This window comes from Pipra filicauda, unplaced genomic scaffold (assembly GCF_003945595.2).
Source record: "Pipra filicauda isolate LSUMZ 115617 unplaced genomic scaffold, ASM394559v2 scaffold43_size3849885_pilon, whole genome shotgun sequence".
Taxonomy (NCBI): Eukaryota; Metazoa; Chordata; class Aves; order Passeriformes; family Pipridae; genus Pipra; species Pipra filicauda.
This window is the reverse complement of record NW_024104576.1, coordinates 3,678,903-3,699,933: the sequence shown is the minus strand read 5'-3', so window position 1 is coordinate 3,699,933 and position 21,031 is coordinate 3,678,903. Positions and strand designations below refer to the sequence as shown.

The window sequence follows — 21,031 nt, the reverse complement described above, 5'->3', positions numbered from 1 at the left end:
CATGGAGAGATTTTGGTTCATTCTGGGTGCAAAGCTTGTCTTAGTTGCAGGTTTGACCACCTCAGCAAACAGAAAGAGGTGGGATGGGAGATCTGTTGTCAGCTCCGTCCTCCTCCTCTGCAACAGAATTTGTGTGTGAATTGTTTTGTCTTTCTCTGCTGAAGTGTCTGACAGGGAGCATCTGCTGAGTTATTCCTCATGGGCTGTTGGTTCTTGACAGCCCCTTTTTTGACCAAGGTATCTGTTAATTGGATCAAAATTACTTTGGTATTTCAGAATCTGTAGTAACTTTATGTGTCCTTGGCTGTGAGAAATATTAATATTTTGCAAAAGCTACCAACGTGTCTTAAACGAGCAACTAAAGAATTTACCTTTAAATTCTTTGCTGTAATTAAACATGATTTTCTCTTTAAAAAGAGCATTTAAAGGTAAAATGCTACTCTGATTCTTTTGTTAGTGGTTGTGTTCCTGAAGAAAACTGAAACAACTTTGATATGTTAAACCGGGGGGAAATTTAAATAAGAATCTGCAAACCAGGTTGAAATTCAAATTAATCAAACATCCTTATTGATATATTTGAAATACCTTTTTCTATAGAAGTAAGATGCTAATAGTTGTTAAACTGGTGTAAAAGCAAGATGGCAGTAACTGGTTGTGTGTTGTCTAAACTGTGTTTAGATTTCTTTAGCATATATATACATTGAGTAGCTCTGGATTAGTTTTTTTTCTTGTTTTTGCTGTGTACTGTTTTGTTTTCCTGGAGTGGAATTCTGATCAAACATCTTTGGACTGCATCTTTGCCCACCTGTTTCCCAAACCTGAGTCACAGTCAGACTAATTCCATGTGATATTTGCAGAAATAATCACCTTTGGCATCTCTGACTACAGCCAACATTACTGTGATAGAAAATGGATTACAAAAATAAAGGCCACTATTCCTGATTATTACCTACACTTATATCTTTCATTGCAGTTGATGGATATATTCTGCTATACTGGACTAAAAGGAAAATCTCCTTGTTTCTTTCCAGTATTCTTTGTCAGCTTCAGCAGAGTTAAATCCCTCCTTTCTTCTCTCTAGGACGGTGTCTGAGGAGAAAACAATTCACTTAGTCCATCTTAAGCCAAAGATGCATTTAAAATAATATCTTAACACATTCTTAGGAAAAAATGAGCGTTGTCTCTGATTAAATTGTAGCATTGTCATTGCATTTTATGTTTTTCTTGGTTAATGGTCTTCTTTGATTTTATAGCATTGCACTCAAAAAGGGAAACATTAAGTAGATAAATGGGATGGAAGTAATGTGGATCACTTATTTTTCTGACTGACATTCTAAGTGTTCCCACGTGGCTCGTGTCACAAACTCTTGTGGTTGTTGTGTACTAGGAAAGCTTACATGCTCTTAGTTGCAATAAGCTTCAGTTTTCATTGTCATTAGAGGCTTATTTTCAAGTGAATTTTTAACTTTAATGCTTTTATAATGCTGCATCTTGATAAGGTCTGTTACTAGTTCAAGATGAGTACAGATACAGGAATTTTAGGTTATAAGCCTGGTTATAAACTGTATCTGGGATTATTCAGTAATAAACTTAAGCATCTTAGAGGTTTTTCATCAGTAAGTCTGTTGATTTCTTTTTTTTTTTAAACTGTTTGATGTCTCTGGTGCCGATAAATCAATCTTGTGTTTTATTGATTTGCTTAGATATTAATTAACTAATCAGATTCTAGCTGCATTACTAACCATAGGCTGGCTTCGTTCCTTGAGCTTAAAAAATAGAAACATTCTTTTTATGGTTCATACAACAGAAAGGTTTTAATGTAGAACACCTTCAGACCTGAAATGCATAGTGTTGATAAAAAAGCCTGTTTTTGTGGAACACTGTCCCTGTTTTGCAGGATGATGAGTGGTACGAACAAGCCACAGATGTCCGAGCACAGTTAAAGTTCTTTGAACAGCTGGAGCGTTTAGAAAAGCAAAGGAAAGATGAACAAGAGAGGGAAATCTTGTTAAAGGCTGCCAAGGTATCAGTTCTACTCTATTTTTCTTAACTACTTAACCATTCATAATCTTTAAACAATTATTTAATTTTGTGGAATCTGTTTCATAAACACATTTTGTGTCTTACAACAAAAATACTGTTGAGCCCTCACACCTTTAACTCCTTCAATCAAGCTCTGGTCTGGGATGACTCCAGACCTGCCTGACTGGAATTCTTCTGTGTTTTGAGGATACAGCTCTGAATTTGATGAGTTCTTGAGAATACAGGAGACAATGGCTAAAATTTTCCAAGTAACTCTGGGAAATAATTTTTCAGTTGCCTTTGAAATTTAAAAGATGCCAGGGTTTCTGTGCCCCTTGAAAATCATACCTCACACTTCTGGTATTTAAACACAATTCAGTAAATTCTTGGGGTTTTTTTTTTGAGGCTTTTTACTTCTTAAGTTTCTAGACTTTGTTTTGAACCAGTGTTTTTCATTTGTTTATCCTAATTTGTGTTCCAGTCACCTCTCTGTAACTGCATTATATGATTGATTCATGCCTGTCTTCAATGAACTATCAGTTCTTCTGGACTTTGCTCCTTGGTAACTTCAATTCCAGAAACTCAATTTTTATACATGCAATAGAACAAACTCAGATAATATTGTTTCAAGAGCACATAGGTATAGATAAATCTCCTGCTTATAACTGTAAATTTAATTATATATATATCACATCAAACTGCAAATAAGTTTATCCCTTAGTTGTCCCATTTCTAATTGTATTTGAATTTTCATTGAATTATTTATTTTATATGCTGAAAAGATTATACAGAACAACCCAATGTTCAGTTGTAACACAGCCTCCTGATTTTGTGCCAATAATGTTCACAAATTGAGAGATTTTATTTTGTTTTTTAAACCTAGCCTTGCTTGTTTCAGAAATCTATTTCTCAATTAGGGTACTTTAATGTGTCCTCTTTGCACTCTTAATTTGTAATTGCTCACATTGTAAATATTCCACAGATTTTCCCATAACATTAGATACTCTTCAAATGTTTTGATGAAAATGGATTTGCTGTTTTCATTCTTAATTCTTATTTGTTAGAAATGAAGAAATGCCTATTTATTTTTTATCTTGTTTACTCCATTCAGTGAATACATCTTGATGAATCATGTTTTCTGTGTATCCTGCTGCTTGTTGTTTGTTTTGGTTGCTTTTTTAATGGACACTGAGAAAAATGCAGTAGCTTATAGTCCTTAGTTCAAAAATGTTTCCCTGACTGCACAAAGCAGGTTGATCTGAGATTGGGTTAGATGACCTCCCATTGTTCCTTCCAACTTGAATTCCTTCATGAATTGATATTCTTTAGTTTGGGTTGTTTTTTTCCAACTTGAATTCCTTCATGAATTGATATTCTTTAGTTTGGGTTGTTTTTTTTTAGTTGTTGTTTTAGTCTTGAATAATATCAACTCCTGTGAAGTCAAAATTTAGGAAATAAATACATGCTCATCAAGTTTGATTCCTACAGATTACAGGAAGAGCAAATTGAAGAATTCTGCAACAAACAAATGTAAAAGAGTCCCTTGATTGATTTGAAAAAATTACCCTAATGAAAGTAATGAATACACAAATCAACTTCCTAACCAGGGAGTTGTAGGAGATGGCTTGGCATAAACACATGGTATCCTAGAAAAATACCTGGAGGTGTTGAAAAACCAAACCCAAACCACAGAGTAGCCATGGCAGAGCAGTGCTGATTTATCAATATTAATGCTTAGAGAGAGAAGTTGAAGATGTTGTGAACCTCTGGGGAGGTGCTTGTGAGATGTGGGGATTTGAGGGTAAATGCCAGTTTGGAACTGAACTCTGTGCAGTGCTCAGCTGGTGCTCCCCATTCTATCCCAATGGATTGACAACCTCTTGCAAGACTTATGTAGGACATAGTTTGGCAAAAATACGGTGAGATTACAATTTTTTATTCTGAAGAACAGATTTTTCATTATTTCATTATTTCCTTAGGATCTGTGGTGCTGCTGAAATGCAAAAGTGATATCTGTTAAGGTCTTTGTTCTGAATTCCTACACACTGATTCCTTCCCATGGATTTGGGGTTTTTTTAGGGTCCTTTATGAACTTACCTAAGGATATCTCAGTCCTTGTGGAGAGGATGCAGTAATTGTAGTGGCACAGTTAAAATCTGCCCTGATAAACAGTGATTGTGTTGCAAAGGGGGTGATGGTTACACTGACTCTGCAGACTGAAATATCCACATGCAAATGTGTTGTTTCCCCAACCACAGCACCTTTGTCTTCTTGACAGTGTTGTCTTTATAAAGGACAGAAAAATTTGGGTTTTAAAATGAAATTGCTGTTTTTTTGGTTTTTTTTTGTTTTTTTTTTGCTGCAGGTGCTTAAATCTAAAAATCATACTTATTTTTATTTTTAACTGCAACTTCTTAGTGGGCCTTTTAGACAAACAGAATGATCTTTTATCTTGTGTTTTGACATATTATTTTGCAACATGTTTAATGAAAGTTTCAAAACTTCCTGCCAGTGGTACCTCATCTGCTGTCTCGTGTGGAAGAACATGAACAGGTTGAATGTGCACAGTGAAAATTCTTTTTTAATTATTTACAGTTTGGAGCCTTGTTAACAGCCAAAGTCCAGGTTTTGACAAAGAGTAAGATAGTGAAGGAAATGTTTCAGGCACTGGAGTGGATGGTATTAAATAATCAACTTAATCACAGAATAATCAATGGAGAAGATAATGAAAAATGAAGGAATAGATTGAAATCAAAGGGGAGGCAGCATGAGTCTTTGGGCAGCCTTGAAGCCAATTAGGTAATTTTGCATTAGAGTTCAGTAAGGGGTAAAAAAAATGCAAATGATGGTCAAGGAAAGTGTCAGGTTTGCAGGTTTTTGTTGTTTTGTGTGATGGGTTGGTTTCATTAGGAGGAGAAGGAAAATATTTGACAGGAGTGTTGTGGTTGATCTGCAACCACAATTTCAGTTGTTACAGTAGGATGTGTTTGCAGGATTTGTAAGCACTCAGATGGGGTTGGGTTTGCTTCAGAAACTGTTTTTGGGAGAATGAGAGAACAAATCAGATGGGCAGATAGAAGAAAAAAAAAGGTTTCAAAAAATACAATTTTTGACATTGTGAGAAAAGTCACTAAGTTAAAAAATTAGTTGTGAAGCTCACAAGTAACAAAATAGCAGTATTATTTAGATTGTTAAATGAGAGAATATTAACAAAATCTTATGTCCCATGCCTGGGAAATACTTGAGAAATAGAAACTTCGTATCACAAGCTTAGAAGCACAACAACTGATGTTCTCATTCCAGTGAGAGATTGTGGGGGAAGACAAACTAGACAGGAAAGGCCAAAATCATACTATGCTACAGTAGCAATGCAACAGATAATTTCTTTTAAATGAAAAACCTAAAAATCGAAAGCACAACTATGCTGTTTTAGGAGCTGGAATGATCTCTTGCACCTCGGGGGTCCTGCATCGTGTCCCCCAGTGTCCCCATACCAGCCTAGAAATGCCCAAAGCATTTCTCTAATATATTCCCAGTAATTCTTTCTATCATAGAAGTGTTTAAAGGCATCTTGGTCCCCAGGCTGTGAGATCCAGTCACCTCCTGCTGCTGGAGCAGGTCCTGTTTCCCACCCTCAGGCCCTCTGGGGTGTCCCGTGCAGCAGCTCTGCAGGGAGACCCCGAGTTGTCAGCACTTTGGGGTTCCTTCCTGACACGCACGAGGAGGGGCCATCTTGTACCTGAGCACATGTAGAGCACAGTCTCTTTGAAGGAAATATTTGGGAGAGTCACCTCCTGGCCCTTGTTTGTTTTCCCAGTCAGGCCCCACTGGCTGTTGTTGCCAGGAGTGTGCAGGGCCAGACATCTCCTGCTCTGCTCTGAGGTGACTGCTACAGGAAAGAGCAGGAAGAGCTGAGGGAAGAGCTGCAGAAAGGTCAAAAGCCAGGCTAAAATCACTTGAGGAATTTACATTTGACATGGTGTGTGTTGTGTGGACTTTCTAAAAAAAACCCAAACCCAACAAAGCCCAGGTCTTACATAGTAAATCTGTGTTCTTGCTGCCTTCAGAGCTGATTCCAAAACCTGGGAAATGCAGGTGGTGTCTGTCAGATTGAAGGAAGTTCTGGTTCTGGTCTAGTAATGGAAATATTTCTGGCAGCAGGAGGAGTAGGAGGTTGTAGCTGATTTGTTGTTGTTTGTTTGATTTTATTTCTGATTTATTTTTTTTAGAGTGGTGCTTTATGCAGTGAAGATACACAGCTTGGGGTTGTCCTGGTTTTCAGAACATGAATGAATCATACTTGTGTGTTATAATCTATAATAAAGTGGATCATGTTAAAATTACTGTGTTAATTCATCTGCTCAAACTGGCTAAATGCATGTTTATTTTATTATAAAATTAACTTTGAAATTTAATTTCCAATATATGCAGTCTATTACTCTGCTATTTTGAGTGTTTTGTGTTAGTAGCACAAGCCTGTCAAGTTTTTGGATCTTAAATATAACAAGATATCTTATTCACAAGAATAAGATCTGTTCTGTAAAAAGAAAATTTACATAAGTAAATGGAAAGTCATGTTTAGAGTTGTTTGCAAAGTTAATTAGCATTTATGGATGATAGTGATTTTTATAGTACTATGGGCTGAAGGGCCTTTTTATTGGAGAGCTCCCTGAAATTTGGCGATGCAGATTCCCTTACACACGTCCTGTGATGACTTGAAGGGGCTGCTCTGAGTCAGAGCTGAGTTCAACCAATTTAATCTTTCCCCTCTCTCCTGAGAGCAGCCTTCTGTGAGATGGACTCGGGACTCCCTTCTGATGAGAGGAGAGCAGAGATAATCTCAATGTGTTGGGATAATTTTCTGAATTTTTAAGAATTTGTCACTGCAGTTTTAATGATTTCAATATAAATCATTTCCCAGGCCTGAGCTCTTGCCTTCCACCTCAGCGTGGCCGTAACGTCGAGCAGCGTTTCACCCTCAGCTATGATGCTTTTAACTTCCACTTTTTATTAACAAAGCTAATGTGAAAGCAAAGTGTTTCATGTTGCCGATTTAATTTCTTTAATTAGAAGTGAAAGTTATAAGCTGGTACAGCCGTGGGTGAAGTTCTAATGTCATCAATGGGGAAAAAATAGGTTTCAAATTGAAACTGCTGGCACAGCGGTGGCTCTCAACAGCACAGCACCTGCAGTTGTGACTCTTGACTTTATTTAATGAAAAAAGATGAAGTTGAAGTGTTAAAGGCTCCACTCTATGTACTGGGAAGGGGCAGTAGAGCTGCAAGTGCCTTTGCTGGGATCAGGTGTAGCTAAATGCAGGAGAGACACGGTGAGACACTTCCTACCACAGGTGGAACAAGCTGAGAATTCAAAATTCTTACAGATCTAACAGAAAACTTTTTTTTGGTGGTGGGACAAAAATTTAACAACAGTGCAACTTTGGTATTACTAATCACAACAAAATAGTGAATAATTTCGATAATTACGTACATCAAAGTACTATTACTCTGTCCATCTGCATACATAGAGTATCCTCCAATTTTAAAAGTAATTGGTGCTTGAATTTAAGTATTACATGGGCTTATTATTTTAAAAATACTGTTGCTTTCTAATTTAAGGCGATTCTGTGAAATCCAAAATCCCCTTAAAACTACACTGTTAGATGTGTAATTGTCTGTTTGTGTGGCCTCCTTCCTTAACACAAGCAAGGGGAAAAGCTGAGGTTTGGAACATTAGGGAGTTTGGTAACATGTAAATGAACCCCCCTTATTTCTGTTGTGCTTTGAATACACACATTAAAATATGCTGCTTTTCATACTTTGAAAGTCCAATATTTCCATAGACCTAATGTGATCTATGCAGGTTTCAGATAAATAGGATAGCAAGTTCTTTAACACAAAGCACTTTCATTCTTCACAATTAAAATATCAGGCTGTCTGGTCTAATAAAGTTAGCTTGTGTTTGGGAGAAATGTTAACAAACCTGGTTTGGTGAATGAATTCTCAGTAGGAGACAGCATTTAATGTATTTAAAAAGTATGTAATCTGGTTAGGATCACTCCTAGGTTTCTTCAAAATTACTATGGGAAGCCAGCTTGCTTCTAAAAGTGTTTATTCATCAACAGGAAAATACATTACATAAATACAGCTTGCTTTATTTAGAGATCCAGGCATTATGAACAGGGAAGGGAAGGCAAAGGAGTTGTGATAAACTCCTTGAAAGTATTTGATTAGGTGGGTTCTGTGATTAGTGGGTGTTTCCAAAGCTTTAGAGGAAGGAGACATTGGTGTATTAAAAGATTTTGGGAAAGCATGTTTCACAGAACAGGTGAGATGCTGCATATTAATATTTGGATGTTAGAGGGGAAAGGAGAAAGGAAGAGAACCCCCAAAATATGAATGACTTTGAAGAAAAAGTTAAGCTGCAATTAAAAAAAAGCTAGGAATGATTAGTCAGTAGCTTGACAGAAGTAAGTGTAAAATACTAAAATAATTGCTTAGTAAAAATGGTGCCATGCAGACAAGCACTGCAAGAGCTGAGCAGCAGCAGAATTGTTCAGACTCTTCAGAGGAAGGGAAAGATGTTCACGTGTGGAATGGAGTGTAAAGGGAATCCAGTGACATTTTTAAAGCTTATCTGGGCACCTCTGTTAAGCCTGACATTTTCATTTGCTTTAATCTGTGTTGCATCAGCACTGAAGAAGCATTTTATAATTTACATTAGATGGTAAAGTGAAGAATTAATGAAATAGTTGATGTTTATACTTGCCCTGTAACACATTTTAGCCTCCATATGCTGATTTTATTTCTGAAGGTTGCTGACATGGTAGGCAGCAGGAACGTATTCTAGTTTTAAAAATCTGTTATTTTAAAAACTATTAAAATTTATCTGAACACAAAAAGAAACAGAAAATATTTACAGGTAAATTCTTCAGGTCTTTTAGTAGTAATGACACATGCAATGTAAAGTTGGAATTCTGCTTGTCTGAAATGAGAGCTAGCCTGAGCTCTTTGGAAAGGCTGTTTGGTGTGGATTCAAGGAATAACTAGAAAATCATTGCATTATTCTAGATGTAAAAGTAATTCTACCTTCACCTTCAGTCTGGATTTATATGTGTAACTTCACCTGGTATTTTAGATCTTCGTTTTTGAATAAAATCCTGTATATAGTATCATTCAGGAGCTAAGTATCTGGTCTCACCTCTGCAGTAATTTTCATTATTTATTTTCTGTGACCAGGCTGGAGGTTTACACAGAGCAGATCATCTGCTTTTGCATGGTGAGATTATCCTGAACTCCAGATCTAATTTTATTGGGTCGGTTTCTGGGGAGGGGGGAAACCCCAACTCTTAAATGTGTTACTTTTTTACTCTGTAGCACTTTCAGAGTTTTTCCTTCACTTACAGAGTCTAGGAAACTGCAGTGTTACTTTGCATCTATTGCTTTAATTTTTCTTACAATGTCCCCAAACACAATGCAGATCTGGTGTGTTTTCCAGGGTTCTATCACTTCCTTGTAGAAAGTTGGTAACAATATTAGAGGTCTCAGCTGGATTCTCCCAGGACACTCTGCTTCCTCCTTAAGCTGATGTGCTTTTAACTTGTGCTTTGCATTTGGCAAATGTTTCAGCTTCATACAGTGGTATAACAACACTTTGTGTTTCTGTACTGCTTTCACTCTGAGACTCAGAAGGCAATAGAAGTTCATTATACGTTTATAAATTTATCATCACAACCCATGAAAGGGCTAAATGTGCTTTTCCATACATCATACTGGAGAAACTGAGGCTCACAGTGATTGAGCTGTCACTGCAAAACCACAGAGCAAGGACTGGTTCAGCTCAGTTCATAAATACTTACCTGAGCCCATCTCCTAGAGAAGCAACTCACTGAATGGGGTGATGTTCCTTTGGTTTTTAACCTGATAGGTTTAAATCTAATCAAGTTTTTAGTGATTGCTGTGCTGAACAGAGCCCTAGCTCTCTGGCAGATCCACATATTTCATGAAATACCTTTTTGGCCTTTGAACATTAACTAGGTCAGATTATCTACATTTTTGTTTGGCCACAGCATTAGAAGGAATATCAGTCTGTGTTAAGGAGGAGTTTCTTGGTTGGCACAACTACAACACGAGAGTCTGACTCGGTCATTGACCATCTCAGGTTTTAATTTGTCCTTCACTGCAGACACTCTTCTGTCAAACAGCCTGCTGTGGCAGCAGGCACAAAAGGTGTTGGTGTTGGAAGGTGTTGGTTGGTGTAGGCGGTGTTGGAAGGTGGAGCTGATGTGCACAGTGGGAGAGTGTTAAGCACATCATCTAAAAATCTCATTATTGTTTAATTTGACCATGCTTTATCATCACTGTGTTTTATATGTGTGCTACATGAGCTGAGAAAAAACAATCCCAGTTAAAAAAACAAACCAAAACAACACAAACCAACAAAAACTAACAGGAGAAAGGATAGAGAACTCGGTGCCATTGTTGCCCTGCCTGCCAAATCATAGCCAGGGCACTCTCCAGGTCTATCAAGAATATTGTGTGACTCTTTTAAGGGTCTCTCTTTGGTTTTCTTAAAGGATTTTTAAATTCTGAACAGAATATGGTAAGAGAAATTCAAACACCAGGAAAAACCTCTGAGCATATGTGAGTTTGCAGACTAATGTTCTTCCAGGTTTCATGTCTGTCTTCAGCATAGCAATAATCAGAGAGAGACAGAGAGGAAAGGGCATAGATATTCTTATTCCTTTAGGAGTTGTGTTCATGGTATCACTTTTAATCTTGAAGAAATACTGAAATAAAACTACTGCATCTCTCAGGTGTCAGGAACAACAGTTTTCTGTGGATGTCACAAGTTCTGCTGCAACTTCTTGCAACTTTTTATGCAGCCTTTGCTGAATGCTGACCTATCAGGCAATTATGAAAGTATAATGCCTGTATTATCTGCCTCTTGAGTTCTCAATTCCATCATTTTGAATGCTCAGTGAGCACAAGTAAGAATTGAAAAGTTTTAACATCTGGTTGTAAAATAGTCTGTATCTAAAGAAATGCACTGCTATGGGTTGTTTTTGCAATTAAACAATTACTCTTAATGGGTTTTTAGAGCTGCTGTTCCTGGTTTTGAAGGAAAATACAGAGGTTACCATTTAGCAATATTTATCCAGTTTTAGAAATGACAACAGTAATATCAGTAGTGCATGAATGGGTTTAACATGTGTGTGTTCCTGTGCTGTACTCACAGTAAGCTCATGGGGTAGTAGCATATTTATTATGATTTACCTTTTGGGAGGGTGACTTTACAACTGTTTTCTCCACGTTCCCTAATTAAAAGCTGAATTAGAAACAGTAAGTTTTAACGTAAGTGACTGTAAGGAGTTAAATAAAAAGTTTCAGATCGTGGAAATGGTGTCACTTTCACTCTGGGATGCTTGGATTCATTTGTATGAAATAATTGAAATCTAAACCTGCATGGAAACTTTAGCACTGACAAAAACATGGGGTTTTTTGGGGTTTGGGTTGATTTTTTTTAAATTTAAATCTACAGTAGATCTTATTTACAACTGAACATTTAACAGTCTTTTGGGTGAGGTTTATGGGTTCGAAATTGCTTTTCTATCAATTTAAGTGCCCCGTGTTTGATACTTTGTGTCCTGTTCCTATTGCTTTGCTATTTTTTAACTTACTGCAACAGATGAGGGGTTCTTAAACCATCTGTTAACCTTTTTTCCCCATTTTTTTTAACCATGTAGAGTCGCTCAAGGCAAGAAGACCCAGAGCAAGCTAGACTGAAACAAAAAGCAAAGGAGGTAAGCAGAGCTAGAGATCATTACACTTGACATTTCAAGGCTCGAACATATTAATTTTTTATGCCTTGCTACTTGTATATCGTTAATAAAAATCTGACTAAAAACTTTTTAGGATGTATTTGTTGCTTTGCCTTTGATCTTAATGTTTGCAAACTAATACATTAATACATGTGAAGCCTAAGGAGATTTTATAAGAGAATATTTCCATACATTACATTTTCATTTCCATTTTAGGTAGCTGTAGCTTTTGTTGGGTTGTTGATGACAGCAGCTCTAGATTTTGGTGGAAAATATGTGCCTTTGTCTTTTTTTGTAAAATGTCACTTTCTTAGAAATGTGCTACTTAACAATTTTGTTCTTGTAATGTTCTTTCAAATAAAGTAATTGCCAGTCAGTTCCTCTTCCGTGTGATGCAGTGGAATATTTACTTATCTGTCTAAATCTAAAAATTATCAAATAACTTCAGATCAAGTTGTGACATGTTACTCTAAGAATAACAATTTGTGAACTATTGAGTACCTTAATTTGCTTTAAATTGGAGTGACTGTCCTTTGCTTAAGGCATCTCATGCTTTAGGATTGGGTTGTAACTTAAATCAGTCAGAAAGTCTAAAATTTCTATCAGTTGAAAGTAACTTCAGCAAACTAATGCTGGTTTTTTTAGCCAACTTCCTTGGATATATACATTAACAGATAATAATTATATATTAGAAGCTAATATTTATGGAAAAATGCAAGTTTTTTATTGACCTGTTCTTCCTGTTTTGTTTCCCCCTTGACAGTGTTCTATAGTCCCGTTAACTATACAGATTTTATATATATAACAGTAAAAAAAATCCAGATTCATGGCTGAGTTTTATTTCTTTATTTCATTGTGATTGTGTAGTAAGATTTGCTGAAGTGAATTCTTGTAAACATTACACCAGGCCTTAGTGTTTCCAGAGCTGGATTTGTCAAACAAGTATTGAAATGAAATAGAGTAATCAAGTTATTTGGCAGGAAAAGAGACGAGATTTTAATACTACTTGGGTTTTGTACGTAGCTAGTGTATGCAAAGGAAGAATCAGATAATTAATGGCAGGCAGAACTTGCTGTTGAGCTGAGAACCAAAGCTGCTGGAAGTGCAAGTGGGCTGGAATATTTAATTCCATGGCATTGCTGCCACAGAATTTGCTTTCATGGTAATTCTTTTTTGGCCGCTGGAAACTTGAGGAAGCAAAAGCGAACAGCAGGGTCAAACCCCCCCGTTTGCAGTGGTCCGAGGGAACTCGGGGTTCTCTTGCCGGCCGTGCTAGAGGTGTGCCCCCCGGGCAGTGCTGGGGTGCAGCCGCAGCTGCTGCCCTGGCCGGGAATTGGGGTTTCCCGGAGGAGCCCATCGGCTCCCGCTAGAGGGAGCGAGGCCGTGCTGGCAGGGAAGAGCGGTGCGTGGAATGCACTCGGAGCGGTGAGAGCAGGGCTCTTAGGAAACAGGGAGCAGCAAATATTTTGGTGCTAACCTAATTAAAAATGCTTGGATCACACCGGTGTGTGATTTTCAAGCAGTGCTGTTCCTGGGAACAATAAAATTTGCAGTTCCAATTCCTGGGCAGGGGCAGAGGAGGGGCAGGGACTGAGCTCTGCTCTGGGGGGACCAGGGACAGCAGCCAGGGAATGGCTGGAGCTGTGTCAGGGCAGGCTCAGGTTGGATCTCAGCCAAAGGTTCTTCCCCCAGAGGCTGGTTGGGCACTGCCCAGGCTCCCCAGGGCAGTGGGCACAGCCCCAAGGCTGCCAGAGCTCCAGGAGGGTTTGGATGATCCTCTGGGGCACAGGGGGTGACTCTGGGGATGGGCCTGTGCAGGGCCAGGAGTTGGACTGGATGGTTCTTGTGGGTCCCTTCCAGCCCAGCCCATTCTGGGATTCTGTGATTTGAGTCAATACAGGAGGAGTACTGGCTTTTCCCTTTGAGTGCTGCACCCTGTTCTTTTGTGCACCAGCCCTGCCTTCCTTCCCACCCTTCTAATAAAAGTGTATAATTTGCTGGCACTGTGCCTCTCTCTGAAGTTGAATTTCATTCTACATGTTTGAAACCATAAGAAATATAAGCATGTCTCTGTTTTTAGTAATCAGGTTTCTGAAGCTCTTTCTTCAACTGGTTCAGAGACTTTCCCTTGAAATATTAAAATTTATTTAGTAAAAACATTTTCTTTTGCAAAGGGGAGTGGGGTGTGGTACTGGCAAGATTTTGTTTTAATATTGTTCATATTTTTTTCTGCATTAGATACTGGATTTATGCTGATGTCTCAGGATATTGGCACTTCCAAAATAAAATATAACCCATTTTATAGTATAAAAGGTTGATTAGGAAAACTGTCTTTGGCATGCCTTTGTCATTTGAAATTACAGGCTTCGAATCGGCGCCTACAAAAATGTGAAAATTTCAAAACTTCACTGCCAGCTGGGCTACTCTTAAATGTGCATATGACCCATAACTCAGAGAGAAATTGGGTTTCTTCCAGGTTTTGTATAAGCTGATGAATATAATACTGTCAGCTTTGATAATAAGCTGGATTTGAAGCTGTGTTTCCATGATTTCTGTGTCTTGGGTATTGCCTGAAGACGTTTGTTGCTCAGATATTCTTCTGGACAATAGTAAAGTGATTTTCAGGTAGTGTTTTGAAAAGCACAAAGAGGGCATCCAAGAAACCTGCAGCACTTCTAGGCTGTGTTACTTGTTTAATGATATAATTGTCAGATAGTTTGTTTTTTCATCCCAGCAAAACGGCTATTTAGTATGTTCTGAAAGAGGATAATGTTTCAGACTTTCATCAGTTTAAACAGTGACACTACTGTCAAAAATCAGAGGGAGAAAGTGAAATACCAAAACAAGTAATTTAAAGTCTTTTAAGAAAGTCTTCTAAATCTTTTAGGAAAAATCTTCTCAAAACATTCAAAGAACTGTAGAAAACATTGTTTTTGAATGCAAAATAAAGGTACCTATACAAGGATAATAGGATGAAGAGGAAAGAAAGAAGGCTAGCAAAGGGTATTTGTTGCAAAACATTCTCCTTTATGGATATTTTGGAGTTTTCATTCAGTAACACTCTGTTTTTCTTCCTAATTTAAAAAGAAAAAAAAATTAGTCCAATTTGTTTCACAGGACATCTACCAGTTCCCTTCTTGTTTTTTAGTGTCATGAAGACAATGTACAGTGGGATCTTTTGAACACATTTTAAAATTAATCTGTAAGGTGAAGATTGTTGGGGTTTTTTTTTCTGTAACTCCATCTTGCTCATTTATTAGCCAGTCTTCAAACCACTCTGCATGTTATTTAAACCAAGTTGGCATAAATCAAGTTTAAACTGCATTTAAATCCTTACCCAAGCAAACAGAAGGCCCAATACACATGGTCTTATTGCAGGGACCAGATAACTGAGGTTTCATTCCTACCCCAGCACTGTTTTAGTTAAGCCAGAGCAAACCCACTCTGATTCCAGCTTGAGTGACTTATTTTGCTTTAGTATTACCCTGTTTCAAATGGACTGGAGTGAAAGCAAGAAAATGTGCCTTTGGGGGGCTTTATGGCTCAGAACTCCCCCTTTACTTTCAGACTTTTAAATTGGTGCAGCCTTTTGTCAGTGGACAGCATATGATTGTTTTAATGGTAAACCTATTTAATAAACTATGGAAAAGTACTTTCCATTGAGACCATTTCAGGGAGAAGTGCTGCTCCTCAGCTGTTACTTGTTGCATCTCTTTGTAACAAATTCTGAGATGTTTGATTTGTACAATTTAATGTAAGAAATAGCATCATTTGTGAGCAGTGGTTAAAGCTTTTAAAGTCAAGTTTTAGGAAATACACTGATTTATGTAGTCGGGAAGCGAGGCGAGTCACAAATGTAAGTTAAAGAAATTATGAGTTCTCTAATTTCCATTAAAAGGCTTCATTAAATAGAACATAAAACAGGCCATATGACTGATAGCAGGAATAGATCAAGATTAGGAAAAACTGAGTTAACACCTAGTAATTAATAATACAAAAGGTTTCAAGGGAAGGCAGGGAGGGTAAGATCCTAAACATCCTTTCTGTCAGGGATATTTTTCCACATATTCAGGATCTGTTGGCTAAAAATGTTTTAATTTAAAGTCAAGCAGCTGAGCTTGATCCTGAAAGATTAACTTGGTTAAAATCTTTGTGTCATCACCAACCGAGAATATTGCATAATAATAAAAACTTAAACCAGACACCATAAATGTCTGGGCATGTATCCAGGACCTAGATCAGCTGAGATAACACTCAGTTGGATCTGCTCTCTGAGGACTCCTTAACCATGCAAGGGAAATCTCAGACCTGTGGAGGTACATCCTATGGAAGCCGTAGGATTTTGGGGAAGGGAGGAGCCAACCCTTTGCATACCTTTGTCAGCAGGGGTAGCCCATCTTCCTGAGGCTGGACAAGGTCCTTTAACAGGGATGTGCATTTGGGGGGTTGCTGTTGGGAGTGTTACCCTGGCCAGGAGCCTTGGGAGTGCTCAGCTCTTGCATCAGCTGAGCAGGGACAGGTTTTTTCACCCTCCCAGAGGAAGCTGCATCCAGCATTGTGGTAAGCACAGTGCTTGGGTGCTGCCATCCCCGTGGCTGCAGTGCCCTCTGGAACAACAGGCTAAGGTTTAGACTTTAAACTACATCCTTTTCTGAGTTATATGCAGAAAAATATGTGGACTGTTAGCAGATGGGTTCTATAAGAAGCTCTAGGATCCTTCTCTTAAAAATAATGAAATATGTACATCATATGATGTATATCTTCTGTGGCTCTAACGTTGCCTTAGAGATTTTAAATTCCTCAGAAAAACATAACTTGTCATAGCAGAATTACTGAAACTCTGGTATCGTTTACTTGGCAATTACAATATGAAAACAATTTTACTCTAAATAATTTCTTGTCACCACACTAATATTTATTTATCAACTCAGTAGAAGTGGCTTCTTTTAAAATATTTAAATGTTAGTTTACTGCAGTTATCCTGTTTTCATAATTACTGAAAATGAAAAGCAAATGAAAAGGATTTGGGGTTTTTTTGGCAAGTTCATTTATTTTCACCTTTTTAGCAAAACCAAAGTCCTTAAAAATTATACTAGTAATGCAGAGCCTCATGATGAGAAATCTTAGTAGGTTCTCTATTTTATCGTACCTGACATAAAAATATTGATTCAAAAGCAACAATCTTATCTTTAAAAGGTTTCTTATAGAACAGTCCACTGAGAAATGGAGCACTTGAGCAGGAATAAATTTAAATTAAATTTCCAGTTAACTCTCTAACCCATCTGAGGGTCAGTAGGTGGGAAGAAGGAAAAGCCAGGAATGTGATACCTGAAGTAATGATGATCCAACGTTTAGGCAACAGTGATTCCTCAGAACAGGGTTATTTCATGAATAGTTTTCTGCATCAGGTTACAGTGCTGTAGCTGTGATGCAGAAGGAATGCAAGTATTTTTGTCAATACATGTAGAAAGTTGGGTAACAGGGTCGCTTTGTTTACACTCTCCCTGTACCACAGGTCTGTTGTTTGTACCCAGAAAAATGCTTCGACCACTCTGGTCCTGTTCAAGCCCACACAACACTGCCCTGCATTTGGCTTTAGAGCACAAGGTTTTTCTGAAGTTATAAAGTTGTTGCAATGACCTCAAATATTAATATTAAACTTAGTTAGTATAAACACCTCAGAGAGGAGTGGTCCTGTCTGTTATGAGTCACAATACTCTCCTGAAAATCCTGCTGCATTCTCAAGCTTTCTGCTCGTGTTAGCTGTGGTTTTTTTCCTTTTCAGTAGGTATTACTGTAGGTGTACAGGTATATTATAGAAAAGTCACAAATTCTGGTGACTGAAGTTGATTATAACACTTATTGGAGGGACAGGAGAGGAGGGGTGTTATAATTGTATGTGCAAATCCTGCTGCTGAAGAAACATGGTAATGTATAATCAGTGATAAGTTTATTGCATATGGATCTCAGTGTGTAGATCTTCAAGATTTCCTGCATTTCCAAGGATATGGTTCTGCCCTGCCATGAATTCTACAAGTCCTGAAGAACTTTGGTCAATAGTAGTTTTACTATTCAGCAGAACTTCTTGCATATCTCTTCGTAAAATTGAAGCTAATGACAGCTCTCCAACCTGTTTTCCTGAGCTTAGAGCAGAAGTTATCTGGCTGAAGATGAAGTGTGGTGTTCCCCCGCCTGTACAGAGAGTCAGAAACTGGATAATTGACAGAAAAATGCCAGGGGGTCAGAGGAATGGCCATAGCATCTTCTAGCTAAGTCAAATTGTTTTATTCCTGCTTAGGTAAACTGTATATTAACTAGATCTGAGTCAAGGGCTGGGGTTTTTTTGGTCTTGTCTGTAACCCAAACCTGACCCAAACTTACCTCATTAGTTTACCAGAAATCTAAATTAAATCCAATCTTGTCCAACATAATAATTTCCTTCTACAGAATCAAGTTGGTGGCATTCCGTGGTGATGCCTTATTTCAGCATACACATACTGCCTAGCTCTTGTTTAGTTAACAGGAATGCTCATTTTTTGTGACTGATTGTAACTGTTGGGTTTAGCATTCTGAGAGGGAAATGCTGTTTTAACTGATAGATGAGCCAAATACATGGCCTTTCTTAAGTAAAAAACTACTTTTATAGTTGATACATCTTTATAATATAAAGTAAGAAGACTCCTTTAATTTTTTTTTATGCTTGCTGTCTAGAAAAGGAATTCCTAGAACTTTGTTTAGACTGCTGTGAATGCATTGTGTGGGAAGGGTCGTTAGTATGGCATCGATGTGTTGGGAACCTCACAAAGGCCCCTGTCACATCTGTGAGTCTTTGTATGGGAGGGGTTTATAAGCAGGAAAAATGAGGTTGCACCGTTTGGAGAGGGGGCTTATGTAAAACAAAATATGGGACAGGTCAGGATGGGATTGTTCAGCCTGGAGGAGAGAAGCTTTGGGGTGACCTAACTGTGGCCTTGCAGGGCCTGAGGGGAGCCTGCAGGACAGATGGAGAGAGACTCTTGATGAGGGCCTGGAGGGACAGGACAGGGGAATGGATTCACACTGACAGAGGGTGGGTTTAGATTAGATATTAGGAAAAAATTGTTCCCTGTGAGGGTGGGGAGGCCCTGGCACAGGCTGCCCAGAGAAGCTGTGGCTGCCCCATCCCTGGAAGTGTCCAAGACCAGGTTGGACGGGGCTTGGAGCAACCTGGGCTGGTGGAAGGTGTCCCTACCCATGGCAGGGGTGGGACTGGATGGGCTTTAAGTTCCCTTCCAACACAAACCATTCCATGATTCTGTGAGTATGACAAGACAGGAACAAGAAAGCAAAGCTGTCTAGTCAAGCACTGTTCCTTGTTTAGCTGATGTCTCACTGAGTCAGTATTTGAAAGGTATCAGCCTTCAAATTAACACAGCAGCAGTGTAATTTCCTCAGATTTTGTATGACAAATGTGTTTGTTCTGATGCAATCTGCTGTTTGAGACTTTAGCAGCTATGCATGCAAATCAAATACAGCAATTGTCTTACCTTGCTACCAAAAGGTTCCTATGTGGTGCTCTGAGAATTTGGGGCATGAAGCAACAAACAGTTGTATACACTTGTAAAAGTTGACTTTTCCTTTGTGATTCTTGTTTTCTCGCATTTCCCAACAAAACTTTAATTAATTGTGTACTCTAATTTTCAAGTAAAACTAGTGAGGAAGACTCAACACTTATTTTCAAGGTAGAGTTTAATTCTGGTGTGAAATATATTTGGGTTGTGTTTGAATAATTCCAGAAGAGCAATACCTGTTACAAATTCTGCTCTACCTAATGGATTTCATTTTTTAAAAAAGCAAAAAAGGTGGCAGGGAAGGAGAAAGAACATCCCTGTTGTTTCCATTGTCTTCCAGAGCACATGTACACTGATGGAGTCCTGGCTAATACAAGGTTGTTGTAACAAGTAATCTCTCATTATGAAGCATCAGGACTACTTAAATGTGAATGTCCGGAATTCGGGTTTAGAATGGTAAAAGCTTTTTGTGAAGAATTTGTGAATCTGAAGGTGACTTCACTTTTCTGAATTTCACCAAAATACTCCGGCAGGAACTTTCTCATGTAAAATAAATTTTTTGAAGATGATAAAGTAACAGTGGAATTTTCAGACCTTCAGATCTCCTGCAGTTTTCCTGCCATATCTGTAGGAATAACCAGTGCTACTGCTTTCTGATTTTGAAGCACTGCTGAACAAGTGGAGAGTGGCAGCCCCCTTTTTCTAACCCCTTTTGGATGCCTGAATAACCAAGGAACTGTTCTCTTCCATCTTTGTGGTGTGAGATTTGTGATAAGGGTGGGTTGATTTTGCCTGTCCCGAGTACTGACAGTTGCATCCAGAGTGTGCAGGAGGGGCAGTGAAGAATGAATGCAATAGTACTTCCTTTTCCAAAAGATTTTTTTTTATCTAATTATATAAATATGTACACTTATAGAGATATATATATGTATCAGATTAATTTGTGCAAGGAAGATGTCAAGACTGAATTTCCAGTTTTCCTTTTGCCTCAGTGCTATTCTGTCTAAATATGGATCTTCCTCAGGTAGAAAAAAACCTTGTTAAACACCATTTGTCACCCTGTCATTGTCGGGGGAAAAAAGGAAAAAAATATTTTCATTTGGAACAAGCTGTGAATGTGGAAAAATCACATAACTGTTTTATGTGAACACTGCAACAGATTTACTTCCCTGCTAATCTGGCAAAATAACAGCACTTTAGACTTTAGAGTATGATTGCCTATTTAATAAGTAGAGGGCAGCAAATGTCAGCTGTGTCTGCTTGTCAGAAACCGGGGAGGTAGCTTGGACAACAGTCTTAATTATTATTTAGATGTTTTGGTCCCTTAGTCGAGCCTGCTCTGCTCTAGAGCAGCTTGCAAGGAGAGGTCAAGGTGTACTTAGGCTTCAGCCCGCAGGGCAAGTTTTCCCCCATCCCCTCTGTGCGCGTTGCTTTCTTACTCCAGCATAAACCTGAATGAGGGCTTTAGTTCTGCCGCTGAGCCAACATGTTTGTAAGCCCTGTTTGGCAGCCCCGGGCGCCCGAGGCAGCGCACAGCTGCCAGCTTTCATCTGCCCCCAGCTCCTCCGGGCGCTCCGTCACATGCGGGGCCCGGGGGGCCGAGGCACCTACAGAACCCTGTGTTCCCTGCCCGCCCCGG

General features: G+C 38.5%; 1 protein-coding gene across 1 annotated transcript in view; it reads left to right on the top strand.

The window, feature by feature from the left end:
* The window catches only part of LOC113993861 (transcription initiation factor TFIID subunit 4-like), a 146,370-nt gene that overhangs the window by 64,493 nt on the left and 60,846 nt on the right, over positions 1-21,031 (top strand). Inside the window, 2 exon segments of the mRNA XM_027732400.2 lie at positions 1,898-2,023; positions 11,768-11,824. Coding sequence (XP_027588201.2) covers positions 1,898-2,023; positions 11,768-11,824 — 183 coding nt within the window.